This window comes from Bufo gargarizans, chromosome 1 (assembly GCF_014858855.1).
Source record: "Bufo gargarizans isolate SCDJY-AF-19 chromosome 1, ASM1485885v1, whole genome shotgun sequence".
Lineage (NCBI taxonomy): Eukaryota > Metazoa > Chordata > Amphibia > Anura > Bufonidae > Bufo > Bufo gargarizans.
The window spans coordinates 122,678,508-122,701,093 of record NC_058080.1 but is presented as its reverse complement, the minus strand read 5'-3'; the positions used below and the strand labels follow the sequence as shown (position 1 = coordinate 122,701,093).

Genomic DNA, 22,586 nt, shown 5'->3' with positions numbered 1-22,586 from the left:
GAACTGGTCTTGGTATGTGACTGTTACTAGTTCACCTTAATTCTAAATTTAAAACGAGTCCAGCAGCAGCATTCAGCTCCTCCAGGTTTCCTCTGGGCTGGGCGCCAGGTTTCCTCTGGGCTCGGCTATCAGGCCTGCTGCTGGCTGGGGGCGGGCTTACAGTGAGTCAGACTCAAATGAGGATCATCGCTGGATTCGTTGATCTGTGCGGCGTGCGGTGCCTGGACTCGGAGTCAGAAGAGAAGAGGATCACGTGAGAGAGGGGGCGGGCGCTGCGCAACATGAATAATTATGGCTCGGACGGCGAGCAGGCGCTGCGCTGCGCTGCGCAAATATTTCTCGCAAACATTTTAAAGGGGCCGCCGCGGAGACGAGTGGGCCCCCTAACTTACAGTGGGCCCCGGCACTTGCCCGGGTTTGCCGGGTTCTGACGCCGGCCCTGATCACAGGACTAGATGAATGCTCTTGCAGATAAAGAAAATCAGAGGAAATGTTTTTTGTTTTTGAAACCTGGTCCATGTTTGTTGCACATCTCTTGCCGGATCTTAGACTCAGTTGAAATCCCATTTTGAACGTACTTCATGATACCTGTTGGGGGTTCTTCATGAACGTACTCCAGCATAATGACTTCTTAGCCAATGAACATCTAGTAGAGATTTAAAGGCACTACAGCACACATGACTGGGGTGGATGAGAATTAAACATATTGACCTGCGGTGCTTATTTCCAATTTGTAGTATGTCCATTTATGGTGTAGATTTCCAACATAAGTTTTTACCCTTTTGTAATGCATAGGCTGAAATCCACATAAAAAATTCTGCTACCGAAAGTCTGGCTTGTGTGGCCTTTTTGGATTATCAGACTTTTCTAATCATGAGAATTCTTCATATCTTGCTTGACCCAGTTCTTGTCACGCTTGTATAGGGCTGAATTAATTTGTCTCTAAAACATTAGGAATATTTTGGGCTGACTAGGACTTTCACACTTAGTATTGTGTTACATACTTAAAGGACTTGCTTTGGCAGAAGTTAATATTTTAATGTCCTTTTGTTCTCCAATCCAGGAAGAAGGAAAAAATCATCATGAGAAACCAAAGGTGGGTTGAGGTATACAGATATATTTGTATAGAGGAATGTTTTCTGAAGATTTATAGATTTGTAGTTTTTGTAGTTTACAAAGATGCACTTCTTGGTCTCCAAAGTAAATATCATGTATAAGTGGTTATTTGAAGGAATATACAATTAAGCTCAGCTTCTCATAAGCACACAGCTCTTCTGCATGAGTAGTCCCCCGCTGTTTACTAGCAGTGATGTGCCATAGCGGTATTTGACTGCGCAGCCAGTCAGTGACTGTGACAGTACATATTGGCATAATTTCTGTGGCCACGTGCTGGAGTGGCATGCCAGTGCTACCAGTCTAGGCAAAGGCCGGCGGGGGGTTTAAAATGGTTGCTCCGTCCAGGACATTGATGGCATATTGCTAGGATATTCATTCAGTGTCCGATAGGTGTGAGTCTCACCTCTGGGACCTACTCCTATCTAGAACATGGGGCCTCCAAAGTGAAGGAGAGTGCACCACATGCTGTCCACTCTCTCTATGGGAGTTCCGAAAACAGCTGATCCATATTTTTGTTTAATTAATTTTCCATTATGTGGATCCCATTCTGGAGACTGGTACAGGTCCCAGCCACGGGACCTGCACCTTTCTGACATTGATGGTACATTTAGTGATATTTCTGCAGTGTTCCAGGTGGACCAACCCCTTAAACGGCTAGTATTTTTGGAATCGCTTAGACTAAATGCATTTCCATTCTTTTTAGCCTCCAAAACCAGAAGACCTGGCAGTAGTTTGCTTCACAAGTGGGACAACAGGTAACTCTTCATTCCAACATAATACAAATGCCTTTATATTGTCAAATATGTGATGGCTGTGTGGCCTTGTCCAGAAAAAGATATGCATGCTCCTTAAGGCTGCATTCACTTGACTGTGTATTTTTGGTCCGCCTTTTTGGTGGCTCACATGCGGGCCCATTCATTTCTTTGGGGCCACAATTAATGTGAACAGCACATGGATATAATATGTGCTGTCCACATCCATGCAGCCGTTCTGCACATTATAGAACATCTACTGATCTTGTCTGTTTCTTTAATAGGCCCTGCCGAAAGTGCGGGATGCACACGGCTGTCTTTTGCAAAACTGATAGTCGTGTGAATGTAGCCTTAATGAAGACTTAGTTTTGACTAAGCTATTTTTTTCACTTGCTCTTGCTACCCACATGCTCAGATGCCGGAGACCGCAGTGAGGGAATTGTGCATGCAACTTGCAGACTCTGTGTAATTTGATGCCCAGATCTGATACTAAATGTTTTGTGTAAACATTTGCCAAACTCGGTGGCTGGCACCTTGAATGCTCCATGATGGATGTTTGTTGGCAGGACCTGCAAAAGAATGTTGTGTAAATGTGCAGGACCTGCTTATACATCTACACAAATGGAGACCATAAGAGGCGTTGTAGAGCAGAACAGGTGCTGGTGGCCTCTTGTACGGACTGTCAAGGCTGTAATACATACATCCTCCAAACCCAATCCTCATGTGGTATTGTTTTCTGAGACTTTGGCATCCATGGGTTTATGCATCACTAGCGTCTAGGTATATGAGGGTTCACTTTGCATGTTCTTGCTCAATGTATGACAATTCCAACTTGTATATGAATCTAATTAATCTAGCTTTAGATGGCACAGTGGGTGACTGTCGGAGTGAAATTTGGCAGATAAAGTGGAGGGGTTGGGAGAGCAGCAAAGGGTGTAGACTTGTATGTAGGGGTGCAAATAAGAGAATAAAAGCTATACTTTGTAGCCTCCAAGGTGGATGCCTATGACTACCACTATGCCCAGAGACTGAAGGCCAGCTCTGGAGTGCAAAGTGCTGTTCTAACAAATTATTTACTGTGTAGACTCTGAACAGAAAGTCATGAGCATATATAATGTGTTATTTATTGGATGAAGATGTGCTTTTAAGTGAAGTATTAAACAGCACCAGTATACTTCACCATGCATTAAACAGGAATATTGCACTTTATTTGCCTTTAGATCACATGTAATGCATACGTCTTGTAATGTTCGGCGTCCTGTCCACATGAAACATGATTTATTTAAAACAGTAATTAAAAAAAAAAAATGTTTTAATCCCCTTAATAGGAAATCCAAAGGGTGCGAAGCTTACTCATAAGAATATTGTGAGCAACAGCGCAGCTTTTCTTAAAGTGACAGAAGTAAGCATTCCAAGGTTTTTCTGTCCTGGGTGATATTAGGCATGACTATGTGTGTATACTGTACTATAGCGAATGTGCTAACTAACGTTGTCTCTTCTTGCATGCATTTGAATTAAATCTACTGTCAACTTAAAGGAATATTCCCATCTTGAACATGTATAACTTAACCACAGGGTATGCCATAAATGTATGGTAAGGATATATAGAAAAATATGGATGGCCCAACTGGTTAGTATCATACATTATCATTGAAAGGGGAAACTGTCACTTTGAAAATGCAGGTAGCCTGTTACAGAGCAGGGGGTGCTAAACAGATTGATATATACACTTTGTAAAACTTGTATACATTCGCATCGCTGCTCTTTTTCAGCACAGTTGTACATGGGGGGTGTCTTATCAGTGACTGACATCAGTCTGTGCATGCATGTTCATACAGGGACATCAGTCACTGAGAAGATGGCTTTCATGGCTGCTACGCTCAGCAAAGATTTAAAATGCATTTTCACGGCGACAGGTTAATTGATCAGTGCAATGTCAGGAGTGACTTGCCGAATCATTCTGTTACTGGTATGGTTGTAGGGCTTTTTGCAGAACAGAACCATTGTTGACTGATAAACCTTAGTCAATCTCAAGATCTGCATCAAACAAACTTAAAGGGGTAAAACCCCTTTAATATTCTTGTAATTATATACAGTAATGCTGGTATTTGTCCAATAGTAACCTGGAGCTGAAGATGCTAGAGCAGATGAGTCGGCGGAGTACTCGTAGAGAAAAAGCTTAGTTATTTGCATCAGTCATTCATTTGTTATGGTCTCCTCTTTACACTATTTTATGTGTAGAAGAGGTTACAGTCCCTTGATTTAACTCGTCAGCTATATTTTGGTATTGCTTCTTTCTACAGGGTGTGTTGTATATAGAAGGTGTTGCCCACTATCCATTACTAGCTGGACTTGTGCTTGGAACAACACCTATATATACAGATAGTTTAATAATGCTTATTACGATCAGCGCCAATGTCTGATGGTATAATATGCTTAATTTAATTGCAGGTCTGCTTATCTACATCCTGTTGCTGCTCTTCCAAAATGGCTGCTAATAGAGCATCCCATTTCTCAGCGGCCTCTAATCAATTACACTGGGAATGGAGTGCACTACTTTCCCTGTCCATCACCAGTGTAAGACCTCATGCACACGACCATTCCGTTTTTTGCGGATCCGCAAAACATGGAAGCCGCCTGTGTGCCTTCCGCAATTTGCGGAACAGGCGGTCCATTGAGATAACTGCCTATTCTTGTCCGCAAAACGGACAAGAATAGGACATGATATAGATAGAGAGAGAGAGAGAGATATATATATATATATATATATATATATATATATATATATATATATATATATATATATATATATATATATATATATATATATATATATATATATATATATATATATATATATATTATTTTATTTTTATTTTTTGCGGGGCTACGGAACGGAGCGGACAACACACGGAGTGCTGTCCGCATCTTTTGCGGTCGCATTGAAGTGAATGGGTCCGCACCCGAGCCGCAAAAACTGCGGCTCGGATGCGGATCCAGAACAACGGTCGTGTGCATACAGCCTAAATGAATGAATGGAGGCCGCTGGTGAACAGAGCCCTTGATAAGTAGCCATTTTGTGACTGCAGTACCAGGTAAATTGACCCATCAGACATCGGAGTTGATGGTTTAATAATGTCTATTACTAGCAGCGTGTATATGCTGTTTATATCACGTGTGCAGCTACTAATAGTGGCCAACCTCTTTAAATAATGCTCTGCACTTGGCCAACAGCACCACTGCCTCTGACGCCATGACAAGATGGCTGCTGTGGAGTAGATTGTATGATTAGGTTTAGCTTGAAGGTTTTTGCACTTGTAGTCCTGCTAGACATGTAGGGAATTGGCAGAGGGTGATATGCCACTTGCCTACTCTTATAGGTGTCCTGAATTAAAGAAATCTGTCAGCAATTTTTATAATGCTAAACTGCTGACAGCACTAGGACAAACATACCTTTTGTGGAGATTTTATTTTATCGGAGAGAGCGTGTAAGTACCCAGGAGGCAGAATTTTTACTGTGAGGAGTTTTCTGCATTGAGCACCCTTCTGGGCGATGGCTGTAGTGGTCTGCTGGTTGATGTTACAGTTATCACCCAAATAAGGGGGAGGGGGTGTTGTGGAGCAACATTCATTTCTATGGGATTTCAGGAGATGGTGTAGGACAGCGCTTCAATAACTCTGGAGCTTCCATAGAAATGGAGTAGCTGAGCACATGTGCGACCTGCCACTCCGGTCACTTCAGGGGCGAAGCAGGGGGCCTGTAAGGGTACGGAGACCCTGTTCTCGTGATCGGTAGGGGATAACTTCTACCGACCAGAATACCCCTTTTAAAATTAACACTACTCCTGATAATGACTCCATGTTTGTTCTTCCACGCCTAGTTCTGCCAGCAGTTGTTCATGGTTAAAACTGCCAACAGATTCCCTTTCTATAGAAGTGGTGCCATTCCATTTTAACGTGTTAGAGCAGTATGGCAGTGTAGATCCGACTCCCTTCCTCTTTTCCTCTACTAAGCTTGGTAGACTGCTGCAATATTTTTTTTTTGCTTTCTTTGTTCCTCATACAAATCAATGAATCATCATCTTACTAACCTGCATGATTTAATTCAATTAATTTAAAAATAAAATTCTGTGCTTCCTCTTCCTTCTGGTGCCCAGGAGTTGGTGTTTCCGTCTACTGAAGACGTTCTTATCTCTTTCTTGCCGCTGGCGCATATGTTTGAGAGAATTGTGGAGGTAGGCACAAAGCAGGTGTATGTTTTATGTGCTCAGCATTTTTTGTCATATTTTCCAGAGTATTCTTACCCTCAATGCCAGTGATATACACATTTCCTATTTGCCTCTGGCACACATGTTTGAAAGAATGGTTCAGGTAAGATTGCTTCTTCTCTTTTGCGGCCATACCTATAGTCTAGACTAGACCTACAAGGTAGGTAATGAGTAGATTAGATTACATTAGATGTATAAAAACAGTGGACATTTCTGAAAGGCACACTTATCTCAGGGGAAAAAAAACAGCATTAGTCTATTCATGATCCAACCTTAAAGGGGTTATCCAATCCCTATAATGACCCCCACAATGCACCGGTCCCTTCTCTAGAGCATGCTTACCTGCTCCCCGGCACCTGTGTCCCTCTGGATCGCTGCACAGCCACCTCTGCATCTCCCTGTGGCGCAGATCTAAGCATCTGGCGACGGGGGGGAGCAGCCAAGAGCGGGCCGCAACAGTGACCAGCCATCCTAGCATCGTGAGTGGGTCACTAAAGAAGAGAAACAAACTCCTTTTCCAAAGTCTAATGGCCTTTTCATAAATCCTCCACTTTGTATGACTCTAATATTAATGACCAGCCGTTATGATTGGGCCATCACTATTTTATTGTAGAGGTCTGAACTGGGACCACTGCCAATCCCACCCGTTTATCGTTTACACACTAGAGCCTACCAAATATCCATGGGGGCCCCATTCCATCATGACCACTTTCAGCAATCTTCCTAATTCTGGATGCAGGGACAGATATACCATAGACACATGCCTGCAGGTTGTACCAGAGAGAGGGAGGTTTTACACAAGATTAAAACTGAGTTCTATATTCATATAAGTTGTGTTATTGAGTGCAGGAGGAGTGATTGGTGGAGACCCAGGGACAAGGTGAGGGCAGCAAAAGGCGCTAAAATGTTCCTAATTGTCAAGGGTACCCTAAAGGAGAAGGTTGCAAGACCTCAATATACTGTATGTGAGGTGACAGGAAGACCAATTGACGGTAGGGTCCAAGGCGCCTCACATTCAGTACCTTCAGGCTCCGGAATGTAATTGTTTTTCTCGTTCACTGAAGGAAGCACAGTGTAGTGAAACGCCCTCCAATTTGTGTTCTCACTCTGATGGCATTCACTACTCATAGTCCTCACCTGCTTCAGTCCACACCATGCTAGCTTTGAGATGAGTCAGATGCCTCTCCTGACCTCCCAAGGACAACTTCTTTCCTTTTTGGACTCTTTCACACGGTCGGTATTTTGCGTCCAGTATTTGTAAGGCAAAACCAGGAGAAAATTTATAATAGACATATTTTATGCCTCTTGTGTTTTGGACCCACTTTTGGTTCTGGCTTACAAATACTGACGCAAAAATACTGATCATGTGAAAGAGGCCTTTCACAACAAAAATGAACCTGTCAATCATTGTCAGCAGGCGGCATCGGACTCTGCTCTCGCGGTGCTCCCAAGAGCTGTGCGCTTAGCCTCATCAATTCTCTAAACCTACTGTATGCCAATGCAGGAGTGAATTCAGCTGGCCTGTCACTACATCATACAGTCCTCAGTGCAGGCCGTATAGGGGAGCGGCGCAAAGGAGTTGTCCCTTCAGAAAATGGCATTTATCATGTAGAGAAAGTTAACACAAGGCACTTACTAATGTTTTGTGATTGTCTATATTGCTTCCATTGCTGGCTGGATTCATTTTTCCATCACATTATACACTGCTCGTTTCCAAATTATCTTTCATCCTGGAGCATGTTCAATGTATTACACAGTAATGGTTTTGTCATCCACTCAAGTGACAACCATACTTCTAAAAATACCTTGTTACCAAACTCTGACTAGTATTCTAGCTTTTAATTTTCTTAAATGTAGGGTGTTTTAGATTTTGGGGAAACCCCATTTTATTAATACCGGTTGTACCAGGAAATATTGCCTAACATTTTAAGCTAATTATACTTCCACCCACGCATATTTACTTCTTTTCTTATTCCCAGATGTAAATGAATTCCGAAACATGTTTTAGGGCATAGTCAGGTTTAAGAAACCTGTAACCCCACTGAAGGGTTTTTTCACATTTGTATGTGCCTTGTGCTGCTTCACATTGTCCCATGGCTGCCATAAACAGGAGTGGTATGGCCTCTAGGCACAGCTGCCTAGATGTCCCTTTTAAAGGGAAAACTGGCAAAAGGCCCAAATCGGTGTGGGTGCTGGCCTTGATTCTTGAGTGGTTAACTGGGTCAGGTAAATGGGTGTAGATGAAATTGGTGTAAGGCTGGTTTCACACAAGGGAGTGTCACGCTCCAGACTCCAGCGCAGCTCCCGCCCTGAACTTCCAGCACTGCCGGGTTCGCATAGCATTATATTGATTTTATGATGCTATCTTACCCTTACAGTTTTGGTATGTTTTGGATAACCCTGACGGCATTATGTCCGTGCTATTCGATGCATTCCAGACCTCTAAGGCCTGTTTCACACGAACAATACGGATTAGGTCCGGATGCGTTCAGGGTGCGTTAAGTGAAACTCTCACTATTTTGCAAGCAAGTTCAGTCAGTTTTGTCTGCAATTTGCATTCAGTGCTTCAGTTTTTTTTTTTTCTGTGCGGGTGCAATGTGTTTTTCACACACGTGATAAAAAAAACTGAAGGTTTACAAACAACATCTCTTAGCGACTATCAGTGAAAAACACATTGCATCTGCACTTGCTTATGGATGCAGTGCGTTTTTCAATGAAGCCCCATTCACTTCTATGGGGCCAGGGCTGCGTGAAAAACGCTGAATATAGAGCATGCTGCGTTTTTCACGCAACGCAGAACCGATGTGTGTAGTTATTTTTATTTATATTTTGTAATGTCGCACAAAATTTTGCGTTCTGTGTGATGAGTAATTTTACATGTAGAACCATAAGAAAACTGTAAAATCTTCTGTTTTCAGTCTGTAGTACTTTGCCATGGAGCAAGAATAGGCTTCTTCCAAGGAGACATTCGACTGTTAATGGATGACTTGAAAGTTTTACAACCCACTATTTTCCCAGTCGTTCCCCGTCTGTTGAATAGGATGTTTGACCGGGTAAATATTTCAGTCTATATACACAATATGTTGCGTGTTTTATTATGCTCTCCACTTGGGTATAAACATTTAGTTTCCACTTTCTTTTACATTCAGATCTTTGGACAAGCAAATACTACTTTAAAACGCTGGCTGTTGGAATTTGCCTCCAAAAGAAAAGAGGCAGAACTCCGCAGTGGAATTATCCGCAAGGATAGTCTATGGGATAAACTCATATTTCAGAAAGTTCAGGTAGGGGCATAATACTACGCTTCTGGACGTGTACTTGATAGACCTTGCAGCTTGGGAGGGAATGTTGTGCTGCAATGTCATGTCCGGGTTACTGCAGGGTGAGGCGTGTGTTTATATTGTGTATAGACAGCGGTTCAAACCCCCTCCAGCACCACCACTCTGGATCTCTTCTGACATCCTGCTCATGTAGCAGTGCCATACTGCATATCGTACGTGGCTGCAGTATACGGGCACCTCACCGCTGCAGTCATGCCCAACCAGGAGAATTGAAGTGGTGGACTGGAACAAATGTGGTTTTGAGTACATGATGGTGTAATAACATCTTCCCTTCATTTTACTACTCCTAGAACTATACAAAATAACACTGACATTGCATAGTAATCCATGGATACACCAAGTTTCAGCAGCATAGTGGCTCACATCTCGGCCCCATGCACACAAACCATGGAGCCGACGTACTCGTGTTGTGGCACTGCACACGCACTCCACTGCGGTGTGGACCCACTGACTTCAATGGTCCCCGATCTGCAAGATGTGGTGAAAGATGGGACATGACCTATCTCTTTCAGTGCAGAGGCCCGGACCAAGAAGCCCACTGAACGGCTCACAGGCTGTGCCTCCACGCCGAAAAAGATGGGACATGCCCTTTCAGATTGGATGCCCATTTAAGTCGGTGGGTCTGCACTGCGATGCGGACTACACACGGCCAGTGCCCGTGTTTTGTGTACCCATGGTTTGCACTCCACAGCGGCCTTATCAATATTTAGTGACGACACAGTTAATAGAAAGATCTCAATAAGAAATAAACCTCCAAGACAAAATGGTATAAAAAAATAAAAAAAAGGTAAAATGCTATATAGTCCCTTAGTAAATAAGTAAATGTCCTCAGTAGTCAATTACATGGAACATAATTGTTGGATGTACACTAATAAAGGAAGCATAATGGTTGGATGTACACTAATAAAGGAAGACTAGTTAAGGTGGAAAAAGTTGAGGGGAATGCATGCTGTATATATTGTTTAGTTTTTTTTATACGATATTACGTATATTTTTGACTGGCCCTTCTCTGGGAATATTCAAGCATAGCACTTGTTTTTGTTCATGTGTTGTGCTTGGCTCAAGAGGAGTCTGTGGCTGGCAGATTGAGTAATCCATGAATTACTACTTGTGAGATAAAATGTAATATATCCTTTTTATAACTTCATTATTGCATTCATAGGTCACATGAAGATGTACTGTTTAAGTGGGAAGCACTAAAATGTGTTAGTGATTGATGGTTTTATTTTATCTCCTTCATAGGCCAGCCTTGGGGGAAAAGTGCGACTAATGATTACTGGTGCAGCTCCAGTTTCCCCGACTGTGCTGACGTTCTTAAGGGCGGCTCTGGGCTGTCAGGTGGGAATATATGTTTTGTAATATTTTCCTTCTGCAGTACAGTATATAAATGGCAAGAAGTATGGAAATGCTCCTTAAATGTACTCAAAGCTGTAAAATACTGTATGTGTAAAAGTATTGGGTGAGGTCAGATTTTAACTACTTCTCTCCATGACCTTATAAAAATCCAGGGTTACGGTCTACTTTGTTAGTTTCCTCCAGAAACAGTTCAGCTCTTGGCTATGAGCTTGATCTGGTATTTACGCTGAGCCCCATGCTGTAGTACCATACGTGACCCGTGGGTTTAGGTGGGAAGGAGTAGATTTTTATTTTTTTTCCGGATTGTTCTGTGCAAGCCCTTTAGGTCTGGGACTACGTGTGTGTCGCGTGATATGAAGGTCACAATGTCTCATTGTGACATTGCATCTTATGGTTGTCAGCAAGGTTGTGATGTACCTTGACAATATCAAAAGATCAAACTTTTTTTTTTTGTGGTCACAAGTTCTATATGACTTTATAGACCACAGTGTAAGTCATATGCAACTAACAAACTTCTGCCGTTTGGCTTTGACACAGCCAAAGCACAACCCTAAATTTGTCTTGCAACAGAAAGTTGCACAAATGTTTCTGCTTGCATGACTTTTCTGACCCTTGCTGTTCCATGATACATTGCTGCTTAGCTTGAGACTAAGGGCTCATTCAGACTGCACGTTTGTGTCCGCAAACAGTTATTTCAATGGGGCCACAAAAGATGCGGACGGCACACCATGTGCTGTCCGCGGAGATACACAAATGAGGGGGCACACCTGATAAAATTTGGAGTGCAAAGGGTGGTGAAAAGACATGAGACAATATCAACTGACCCAAGAGAGAGTCATGAGAACCACCCCATATATGCACATCCAACAATCCAAAGTTATCAAAAATATGAAATTTATTAGACACACCAACAAATACAAGTTAAAAATTGTATACAATTAGAACAAAGTGCGGTGTACAAAGAATATGACCGACACAACCAGGTCCACTAAATGCCGCAATTTGGCATGTATATTATAAACCAGCATGTAGATGTATAATAACAAGCATTAAGCAAATATAAAATAAGGTAAGACCATTAAAGATACAAGCAAACCAAAGTAAAGTCTGAATACAAGAGTGTCAAACCTAAATAGACCGCTGGTATAGTGGACCTGTAAGAATGAGAACGCACCCAACGCGTATCGCCGGAGCAATCCGGCTTCCTCAGGGGTAAAGGACTAAGTGTTGGGGTGTCATATTATAAAGGGTAACATATAAAATTTACATGCGATTCACCTGTGTAGCAAGATGCTAACCGCAATCAGAAAGTGTATTGGATCGTTTGTGGCCAGGAACCGGAAATGCAGGTCACATGATCGGCTGGTGGAACGCATATGCGTTCCACCAGACAAAGCCTGGTAATATCCAATTGCCATAATTATTCCATTCCAAATTTAAATGAGGTAAATGCCCGTCAGGGCTACTGATGCCCAGAGTTCCATAAAAATCTAGATAGAACAATTATTTAATATAACAAGTTTTTAAGAGAAAAAGAAGATTATGGAATGAATCAAGGCCACCGCTATGTGGCTAGGCATATCGGATGTCTGGATCACATGGCCGGAAACGAGGGGCCGTAGTGGAACGCATCGCGCATCCCATATATAAAATAGAGTGCACGATGCGGCCACCATGCTGAGAAGTGATAATGCGACCATATACAGACGTGGACAAAATTGTTGGTACCCTTTGGTCAATGAAAGAAAAAGTCACAATGGTCACAGAAATAACTTTAATCTGACAAAAGTAATAATAAATTAAAATTCTATAAATGTTAACCAATGAAAGTCAGACATTGTTTTTCAACCATGCTTCAACAGAATTATGTAAAAAAATAAACTCATGAAACAGGCATGGACAAAAATGATGGTACCCCTAACTTAATATTTTGTTGCGCAACCTTTTGAGGCAATCACTGCAATCAAACGCTTCCTGTAACTGTCAATGAGACATCTGCACCTCTCAGCAGGTATTTTGGCCCACTCCTCATGAGCAAACTGCTCCAGTTGTGTCCGGTTTGAAGGGTGCCTTTTCCAGACTGCATGTTTCAGCTCCTTCCAAAGATGCTCAATAGGATTGAGGTCAGGGCTCATAGAAGGCCACTTTAGAATAGTCCAATTTTTTCCTCTTAGCCATTCTTGGGTGTTTTTAGCGGTGTGTTTTGGGTCATTGTCCTGTTGCAAGACCCATGACCTGCGACTGAGACCAAGCTTTCTGACACTGGCTAGTACATTTCTCTCTAGAATTCCTTGATAGTCTTGAGATTTCATTGTACCCTGCACAGATTCAAGACACCCTGTGCCAGACGCAGCAAAGCAGCCCCAGAACATAACAGAGCCTCCTCCATGTTTCACAGTAGGGACAGTGTTCTTTTCTTGATATGCTTCATTTTTTCGTCTGTGAACATACAGCTGATGTGCCTTGGCAAAAACTTCGATTTTTGTCTCATCTGTCCACAGGACATTCTCCCAGAAGCTTTGTGGCTTGTCAACATGTAGTTTGGCATATTCCAGTCTTGCTTTTTTATGATTCGTTTTCAACAATGGTGTCCTCCTTGGTCGTCTCCCATGTAGTCCACTTTGGCTCAAACAACGACGGATGGTGCGATCTGACACTGATGTTCCTTGAGCATGAAGTTCACCTTGAATCTCTTTAGAAGTCTTTCTAGGCTCTTTTGTTACCATTCGGATTATCCGTCTCTTAGATTTGTCATCAATTTTCCTCCTGCGGCCACGTCCAGGGAGGTTGGCTACAGTCCCATGGATCTTAAACTTATGAATAATATGTGCAACTGTACTCACAGGAACATCTAGTTGCTTGGAGATGGTCTTATAGCCTTTACCTTTAACATGCTTGTCTATAATTTTCTTTCTGATCTCTTGAGACAGCTCTTTCCTTTGCTTCCTCTGGTCCATGTCGAGTGTGGTACACACCATATCACCAAACAACACAGTGATTACCTGGAGCCATATATATAGGCCCAATGGCTGATTACAAGGTTGTAGACACCTGTGATGCTAATTAGTGGACACACCTTGAATTAACATGTCCCTTTGGTCACATTATGTTCTGTGTTTTCTAGGGGTACCATCATTTTTGTCCATGCCTGTTTCATGAGTTTATTTTTTTACATAATTCTGTTGAAGCATGGTTGAAAAACAATGTCTGACTTTCATTGGTTAACATTTATAGAATTTTAATTTATTATTACTTTTGTCAGATTAAAGTTATTTCTGTGACCATTGTGACTTTTTCTTTCATTGACCAAAGGGTACCAACAATTTTGTCCACGTCTGTATCACCGTAGTAAGAGGACCGTGGATAGCGGGTGTGACGGAAGCAATTTAGCAGCCAAGGCACTCCGGATGTGTAAATCACATGACCGGAAGCCCAGGTCCGCAATGGAACGCATCATGCGCTCCACACCGAATCACACTCGGATATATCCAAGGATGGAGGAAGAGGTGGTGGGACATAAATGGATATGGACATAGTGTGAACAGAAATCTGATACCCTCAGTCCATGTTGTATATTAGGCACATTCAATGGCATATATATAGTAAATGAATAAAGGACAAAATCTTAAAATATCCACAAACTACAAAATAACATAGTAAGGCTGTCCGCATCCGTACTTCCATTCCGCGGCGCCACAAAAAAAAAAAAAAATCGCTAACAAGCATTGGCAGGAACTATTATACCAGTGTAAATGTGCTGCAATTATAAAAATCAATCTTTTATATAGTGCCAACCTATTCCGCAGCGCTTTACAATCGGTCCTAAACACTCATTCATCGTGTAATTGGATATTTCAGGAGGTCCCCTAAATCATTGTGACATCTAAACCGCACTCTCCTGCCAGCAAACAATGATTCTGTACAGGGACGAGCGATGGCATTAGTGATCATTCCTCCCCATACAGTGAAGGGGATCACTGCATGTAAATGTGGCGTTCTTCACAGACAAGCACGCGATTGTCAGGAAGAAAGTATTCTCTAACGACCATCATCTGTTCAAGAAGAAGACCGGCACTCGCTGAGTTCGATGAAAAAGCTTCTATTTTATTGCCACATGGAGGACAACAAGTGACTCGTTTAGACTCTACAAATCGAGTCTTTGTCAAACAAGTAAGTACAAGACAAACAAGGATTTAAATAGCCCGCTGGTTCTGGTGTCACAGGATGTGACATCAGGTAGTAAAGGCAACGCATTTACAACAATCAAGCATATTGACAGTGCAAATCGGACATTACAGAATGCAACGTCCGGTAGTCAGGGCAACAGTTTTCTTTTGTATACATGTTGCCCTAACTACCGGATGTCGCATTCTGTAATGTCTTATTTGCGCTGTCAGTATGCATGATTGTTGAATATGCGTTGCCTTGACTACCTGATGTCACATCCTGTGATACCAGAACCAGCGGGCTATTTAAATCCTTGTTTGTCTGGTATTTGCTTGTTTGACAGACTCGATTTGTAGAGTCGAAATGCATCACGTGTTGTCCTCCATGTGGCAATAAAATAGAAGCTTTTTTTTTATCTAACTCATCGAGTGCCGGTCTTTATGTGATTGTGGGACGCCGACCCTGGACATGTGCACCGCGTGTGAATAAGAAAGGAGTGCTGGCTGCTTCACTTTGTGAATCATCTGTTCAATTGAGTAATGAAAAGGGGCCTTCATTGACTTGCCGTCTTAAAAGTGTGTTTGTTTGTTTGTTTTTTGGGGGGGGGGGGGTTAGTCCCTGAACCTGGATCTCTGGGACTGCAGTTAGAGAGATATATTATATTAAATATACATTTACAAGTTTTCCTCCCACACTCTAAAGACATACTGGAACTTGCTTAGATCGTGAGCCCAACTAGGGACAGCGTGATTCTAATGTCTGTAAAGCGCTGTGGATGTTGAGCTCACGAGATACGGTATGATCACTGGTTACCAAGACGTGACGTTACTCCCTCCCGAAGGAGCATGTAAGGTCAACTTGGTTTACACAGACACCTTCGGTCCACGCGGGCACAGAGAGGCAACAAGCTGAGAGAGCCTTTTCACTGCCCCAGTGAAACAGCGCTTTCTCAGCCCAGGTATACTGCCACCAGCTTCTCGTTTGATATAAGCCTGCTCCACTAACTGGATTATATAGGGTGAGAAACCAACCCGCTGTAGCTTATAACTAGGCCGAAACACTGACGTGGGGATTCGTGATTGAGATACAAGACAGCACAAGATTAAATTATATATTTAATCGCCTTAAGGGCTCACTAGATAACACACTATACAAAAAGAATATATACAGTTGTCTGAGGTTATGAATACAGGTAGTATGGTACAAACAAGGTTACACAGAGTACAAGTCAGTTACCGAGTAGATGATGGGTTATGATGGTGGAATAGTCCTTGGCTGTGGTCACGTGGGGGCAGTGATGTCAGCAGTTTCCAGGTCTCTCCAAACACATGGCACGATGTGACCCCCTTGCATGGGCTTTTGACCTGTAGCTGGTCCCTCCCCTCCCCGCCTCTGGGAAGGGCCTCCTCCTCCTCCTCGGAAGCCAAGGACCCACAAAACCCATTAGGGCCCATAGCTCCAGACCAGGAGGTCACGGGGAGATGGTTCTGGGACCAACAGAGCCGCCTGGGTTCCAGCTACAATTAGAGTCTAATAATGGTACCGTTATTGCATTTCCGTGGGGAGATATGTATATCTCTCTTCCATGGGATCCCACCACCACACTAAGACCACGGGCCTGTTCATCGTCGCAACAGGGACACAAATGTATCTGGTTTGTGCCTGTGATGGCTGGGCGATTAATAATTCCTTATAAATCGCCGGTTCTATTCTGTCTGCTAGATTTGATAGAACTGGGGAATGGACTAGACCTCATACTGAGAGATTCTTACTGTCACATCTTGGTTCCTGGCTGACTGGGGTGTGAATTCGTATGCATGTGGCCTCCCTGAAGCCTAAACCCCTGTGGAGTTCATTACCTCCGCTATCTGACAAGCAGAGGGTTGAAGTGAGAACTTATTTTGCATGTACACTGACAAAGGTGAATCAGATGAAAATCATGGCTGCCATTAAATGATAATCCATATTCCTGACTGGTACCTTGACTGGATCATATCCTTTTAGCTCCATAACGTTCCCCATACAACTATTGTGTTTCATATCCATTGTACTATTACAAGACTAAGGCCTCTTGCACACGACCGTATGCCCTCTGACATACGGTCCGTGAGCTGGCCATATGTCCTGGAGCGGCATTGATTGTGCGCACGGGAGTACACAGCATGGAATCTGGTAACTAAGCCGGTTCTACTTTACGCCAGTTTGATGTTTGATAAATCTCCCCCTAACTCTCTTGTATGCTTTCCTTACCAGTTCTATGAGGGCTACGGGCAGACTGAATGCACTGCTGGCTGTTCGCTGACTATTCCTGGTGACTGGACAGCAGGTAAGAGACATTAATATATTTTATTTTTTTCCCATTATATTTGATAAAATGTGTTTTTAGTTTCTTTCAGTGGACGGCAGTTCTTAAAATCTGTCTCGTCACCATTACAGTTGTGTTCATGGGAACTCAATGAAACATCTCTGTGTAAAATGGGAAAACTGTCTAGTGCTAGCTATAGAGAACACTGCCTGAAATACTCTTACATTTTGAAAAATTGCAAACAGTGAAGACTTTAAGGGTCCATTCACACATCCGTTGTTTCTTTCCTGATCTGTTCCGTTTTTTGCGGAACCGATCTGGACCAGATCTGTACCCATTCATTTTCAATGGGTCCTGAAAAAAATCGGACAGCACAATGTCAGATTATTATTTTTTTTTTCAGGACCCATTGAAAATGAATGGGTACAGATCTGGTCCGCAAAAAACGGAACAGATCAGGAAAGAAACAACGGACGTGTGAATGGACCCTAAGGCTAATGCAGTTATTGGTGTACTTGTCTAAAAATATACATGCTGCTTTATTAGGAAACTGTATTATCTGTAATATCTGTCTTCCTGGAGAAGAAATGGACAGACCGCATGGCAGTGGTCTATGTTGGCAGGCTAGAACACCAAGCGCAGAACTTGATATCCTTCCAGCTGCTATGTAGAATACAAAGTGCAGGTTATATGCACTGCTAAGGCAGGTGCCTGATATCGGTCTGTATTTCAGGCCATCAGTACTATTATAAGATTGTCATGTTGGGACAGGCAGAAGCTTCAGGAGGCCTAACCTAGGAATGTCTCTCTGATGGTAAATGTGTATCTCCATACCAGGTCATGTTGGCGCACCTATGCCCTGCAATTATATAAAGCTGGTGGATGTGGAGGACATGAACTATTTTGCAGCAAAGGGAGAGGGTGAGGTGAGTCCACCTAAACCATTTTGATCATTAAATTCTTCAATGTTCAGCAAAAAGCATTTGCCTTTTAATTCTTAACTTTCATATTAATAGGTTTGCGTGAAAGGAGCAAATGTTTTCCAAGGATACTTAAAGGATGATGAGAAAACTGCCGAAGCTTTGGACAAGGACGGCTGGTTGCATACAGGAGATGTTGGGAAATGGATGGCTGTAAGTAAAATGCATACATAATACGAATCTGCATCATGCATACTGCTTCACATTCAGTTACATTTCTGCTTAAAGGAGTATCCCTATTTCAGACATTGATGGCAGATAGGTAGATGACTGGTCCCACCTCGCTTAACCTGCTTCTATCTCCAGAACGGGCCCCCAAAAGTAAAGGAGAGTGCAGCGCCGCCACGCTCAGTTCGCCGGAAAGTCATGGCACTCATCAATATAGAAATAAACCTCTTTAGGCCCCATGCACACGGCCGTGGAACCGCGGCCTGGATCCCTCCTGAGAGCAGGAGCGCACGGCGTCCACTGGTTGCTATGACTGTGCGCTCCCTGCTGCCGGCACAGTACAGTAGTACACTGGTATAGATCATACCAGTGTATTACTGTATTGCGGCGGCAGCAGGGAGCGCACGGCGTCATAGCAACCAGTGGACGCCGTGCGCTCCTGCTCTCAGGAGGGATCCAGGCCGCGGTTCCACGGCCCGCACACGGCCGTGAAACACGGCCGTGTGCATGGGGCCTTATTGTGGCATGGTCACAGGATGTGGAGGATCCAGTCTATGTCCATTTCGCGTCCATGACCATGTGGGAGCATGTGAAATGGCTGCAGGCTGGATCCTCCACATCTGTGACCATACCACAATAAAGAGGTTCATTTCCACCTTGACTTTCTGTTTTGGATTACATAATTCTGTTTTAGTATTCCTCTTAAAGAGATTGGAAAAACACGGCTGCTTTCTTACAGAAACCGCCTGTCCATGGCTGGGGTCTGGCATTGCAGCTTATCTATCCTGAAGTGAATGAAGCTAAGCTGCAATACCAAACACGACCCATGGGCAGGTGGGGTGTTTCTAGAAGAAAGCAGAGATGTTTTTCTAACCTGGATAACTTGTTTAGCAATTTTATTACATGAGTCAGGTTTATCTCTAGCATAAGGGCTTGTGTTCACTGTTCCGTCGCCGTATTGCCGATCTTCAATACACTGACACTGGCCCGTGTGCACTCCGCATCACGGATGTGGATCAATTTACTTGAATGAGTCCGCATTCATGGAGATGCGGAACGGAAGCACGGATCGGAACCCCACGGAAGCACTACGGAGTGCAAGTTCAAATTTTTTTCTTTTTTTTTGCGGTGCGGACGGTTCACGGACCAATTCAAGTTGAATGGGTCTCGAGTCATCCTGGCCTCCGCACGGACATTGCCCATGCGTTGGGGGCCGCAAATTGCAGTCCCCAATGCACGGAATGGAATCGCAACTACCGGGTGAATAAGCCCTAAGTTAAAGGTGGTTTCCATCCTCTTGGGATATATTGATTTCTTAGGCCGGTTTCAAACAGCCACGTGCTGTCAGGGAGAAACTGTTCATGTGACGGCCACAATTTCTGGACCCCGCAAACTTCAAACCTAAACTCGCAACCACTGGTCTGCTGTATGCTACTCGCAACATTATGTACTCAAAGGATACCTACAATCCTACAGTACAAACAACTGGATGTAAAGATTGTCTGTCGTTCTCTGTTGGATGTGTTGCAACCGTATATTACATGGTTGCCTTTTTCATGTGAATGAGCAGCCACATGAAGCTTCCCTGTGCGATAACAAAAACCTAGGAGTGCTGTTTCAGCCTATTCACACGTCCGCAAGTGGTGTTTGCACCCGTTCCACAATTGTGCAGACCCATTCATTCTCTATGGGGACTGAATGTCCGCATCCGCACTTCTGGAGTGCAGCCCTGGTCTTCCAGTCCGCAGCTCTGGAAAAAATAGAGCATGTCCTATTCTTGTCCGCAATTACAGACAAGAATACCCATTTCTATGGGGGTGTCGGCCGGGTGTATTGCGGATCCGCAGTGCACTACGGACATGTCAATGGACCCTTAAAGGGGTTGTCTCTCTTCAGTAAATGGCATTTATCATGTAGCCAAAGTTAATCCAAGGCACTTACTAATGTATTGTGATTCTCCATATTGCTGCTGTTGATTCATTTTTTGATCACAGAAGTAACTCCTATACAGAGGTTACGACCACCCTGCAATCCAGCATCGGTGGCTGTGCTTGTACACTATAGGAAAAACTGCCGGCCTCTCTGGTGGATGGGAGCATGCATAGGCACGCTTGCACAGCTGCTCCCATCCTGGCCACCTCATATCTGTGCTGCAGCAGTCGCCATAACTCCTGGAAATGAGCAGTGTATAAATGAATAATGAATCAAAGGAGGCAATATGGACAATCGCAATACATTAGTAAGTGCCTTGTATTAACTTTACCTACATAAATGCCATTTGCTGAAGTGACACAACCCCTTTAAGATGTCCATACATGTTCAAAATCTGTCGGCTGAAGACTTGCTTGGCCAACAACTATATCTTCTGACTTCCCTAAACACATACATACTGTTTCTGAGTGCGTATGTGCTTTCAATTGGCAGAGAGGAGAAAGCCACTGCCAGACGCCTCCTGCAGTGGCTTATGTCCTGGGAGTCCGAATCTCGCCATATCCATTACATTCTTTTGGGAGAAGAAAATACTCTGTACGAGGACCTTAAGCCATATGTCCATATGAGACCACTCCTTAACCACCTCCGGACCGCCTAACGCAGATGTGCGGTCCGGAGGTGGCAGCGCTGCGCACAGTCACGCATATACGCGTCATCTCGCGAGACGCGAGATGACGCGAATATGCGCATGCGCAGTTCGCGCCGGCATTTCGCACAGCAGTATTTCGTCAGCAACCTGCCAGCCAATGATCGTGGCTGGCAGGTTGCTGATTTTTAAAAAATCCAATCAAAGTGCCAGATAGCAGATCATATTAGTAAATATGATCTGATATATGGCTGCCTGCTCCTCTGCTGGTTCTTTTCGTCGGTTGGATCCAGCAGAGGAGCAGGCTTCACAGTGAGTACACCAAACACTACACTTTAGCCCCTGATCACCCCCCTGAACCCCAATTAACCCTTTGATCACCCCTTTGATCACCCCTGTCAATCACAAGTGAAAAGAAAAAAGTGATCAGTGCAAACTGTCACTTTTTTTTTTCACTGTTATTGACCGTTAGGTTTTAGGTATAGTTTAGGTCCCTTGGTTAGGTAGTTAGCGATCAGTTAGCGCCCAGCCCACCGCACCGCAGTCCGTTATTCGCTGATTAGCGTATCGCTAATCAGCATTTGTACTTTTATAGTATCTGGAAGTGATCAAAACTGATCACGGTCAGATCTATAATAGTACTAGTGTCACTTTAGTTCGCCCTCCACCCAAAACGCAGTGTTTGCCCGATCAGGCCTGATCGGTCGCCCACACGTGCGTTCGCCCACACCCGCCCCACCGCAGTGACAAAAAAAAATTTTTTTTTGATCACTGCACATTCACTTTACACGCACTGCGGCGATAAAAAAATCAGTTTTGATACTTTTTATCAACCGCAGCGGCCTCCGGTACTTCGCTAGCCTCCCCTTTGTAAGACAGGCTTGCTTTTTTTTTCTTGGGTAGTCTCAGGGAATACCCCTAAATTTAGTTGCCCACATGTCTAACAGGGGGTATTCTTCTGAAGAGGCCTACAGGCTTCTGACCCAGTCGGATGAGGAGTGGGAACCCTCATCTGATGAATCCAGCGGGTCAGAATACGAACCTGTAGAAAGCAGTGGCTCTCTGACCCAAAGTTCGGACGAGGAGGCTGAGGTCCCTGATACCACCAGGCGTACCCGGCCCCGTGTCGCTAGACCGCAGGTTGCGCAGGATCCGCTTCAAGAGCAGCAGAGTGGGGCTGGTGCTGTCGGATTACGTGGTGAGGCATACACCAGCAGCCCAGCCCTCCCTGGACCTAGTACCAGCACTGCCGTACAACCTGGTGAAGTAGCGAGCACCAGAAGGGCAGTTGAAGCTGGTACGGTGGCACGTGCAGTAGTGACCCCGTCGCAGCCACCGCAAAGACGTGCCCGTAGAGCCCCTAGAATCCCAGAGGTGCTGGCAAACCCTGATTGGCAGTCCCCAACTTCAGCCGCACCTGTAGTTTTCCCTTTCACTGCCCAGTCTGGAGTTCGGGTTGAGACAGCTCAGATCGGTTCAGCCCTGGGATTTTTTGAGCTGTTCTTGACTGCGGAGCTTTTAGACATAGTTGTGGCCGAAACAAACAGGTATGCCA

At 43.9% G+C, this 22,586-nt stretch overlaps 1 protein-coding gene across 3 annotated transcripts in view; it reads left to right on the top strand.

Moving 5' to 3' along the window:
* The window catches only part of ACSL1 (acyl-CoA synthetase long chain family member 1), a 79,158-nt gene that overhangs the window by 48,694 nt on the left and 7,878 nt on the right, over window positions 1–22,586 (top strand). For 2 of the 3 annotated variants that reach the window (XM_044297584.1, XM_044297569.1), the window contains exons 8-17: window positions 1,064–1,096; window positions 1,820–1,871; window positions 3,197–3,270; window positions 6,026–6,103; window positions 9,055–9,189; window positions 9,286–9,420; window positions 10,720–10,815; window positions 17,254–17,326; window positions 18,143–18,231; window positions 18,322–18,438. In XM_044297584.1, coding sequence (XP_044153519.1) covers window positions 1,064–1,096; window positions 1,820–1,871; window positions 3,197–3,270; window positions 6,026–6,103; window positions 9,055–9,189; window positions 9,286–9,420; window positions 10,720–10,815; window positions 17,254–17,326; window positions 18,143–18,231; window positions 18,322–18,438 — 882 coding nt within the window. Of the gene's footprint in view, window positions 1–1,063; window positions 1,097–1,819; window positions 1,872–3,196; window positions 3,271–6,025; window positions 6,104–6,161; window positions 6,240–9,054; window positions 9,190–9,285; window positions 9,421–10,719; window positions 10,816–17,253; window positions 17,327–18,142; window positions 18,232–18,321; window positions 18,439–22,586 lie in introns of all 3 variants that reach the window. The other variant, XM_044297576.1, reaches the window with a different exon arrangement.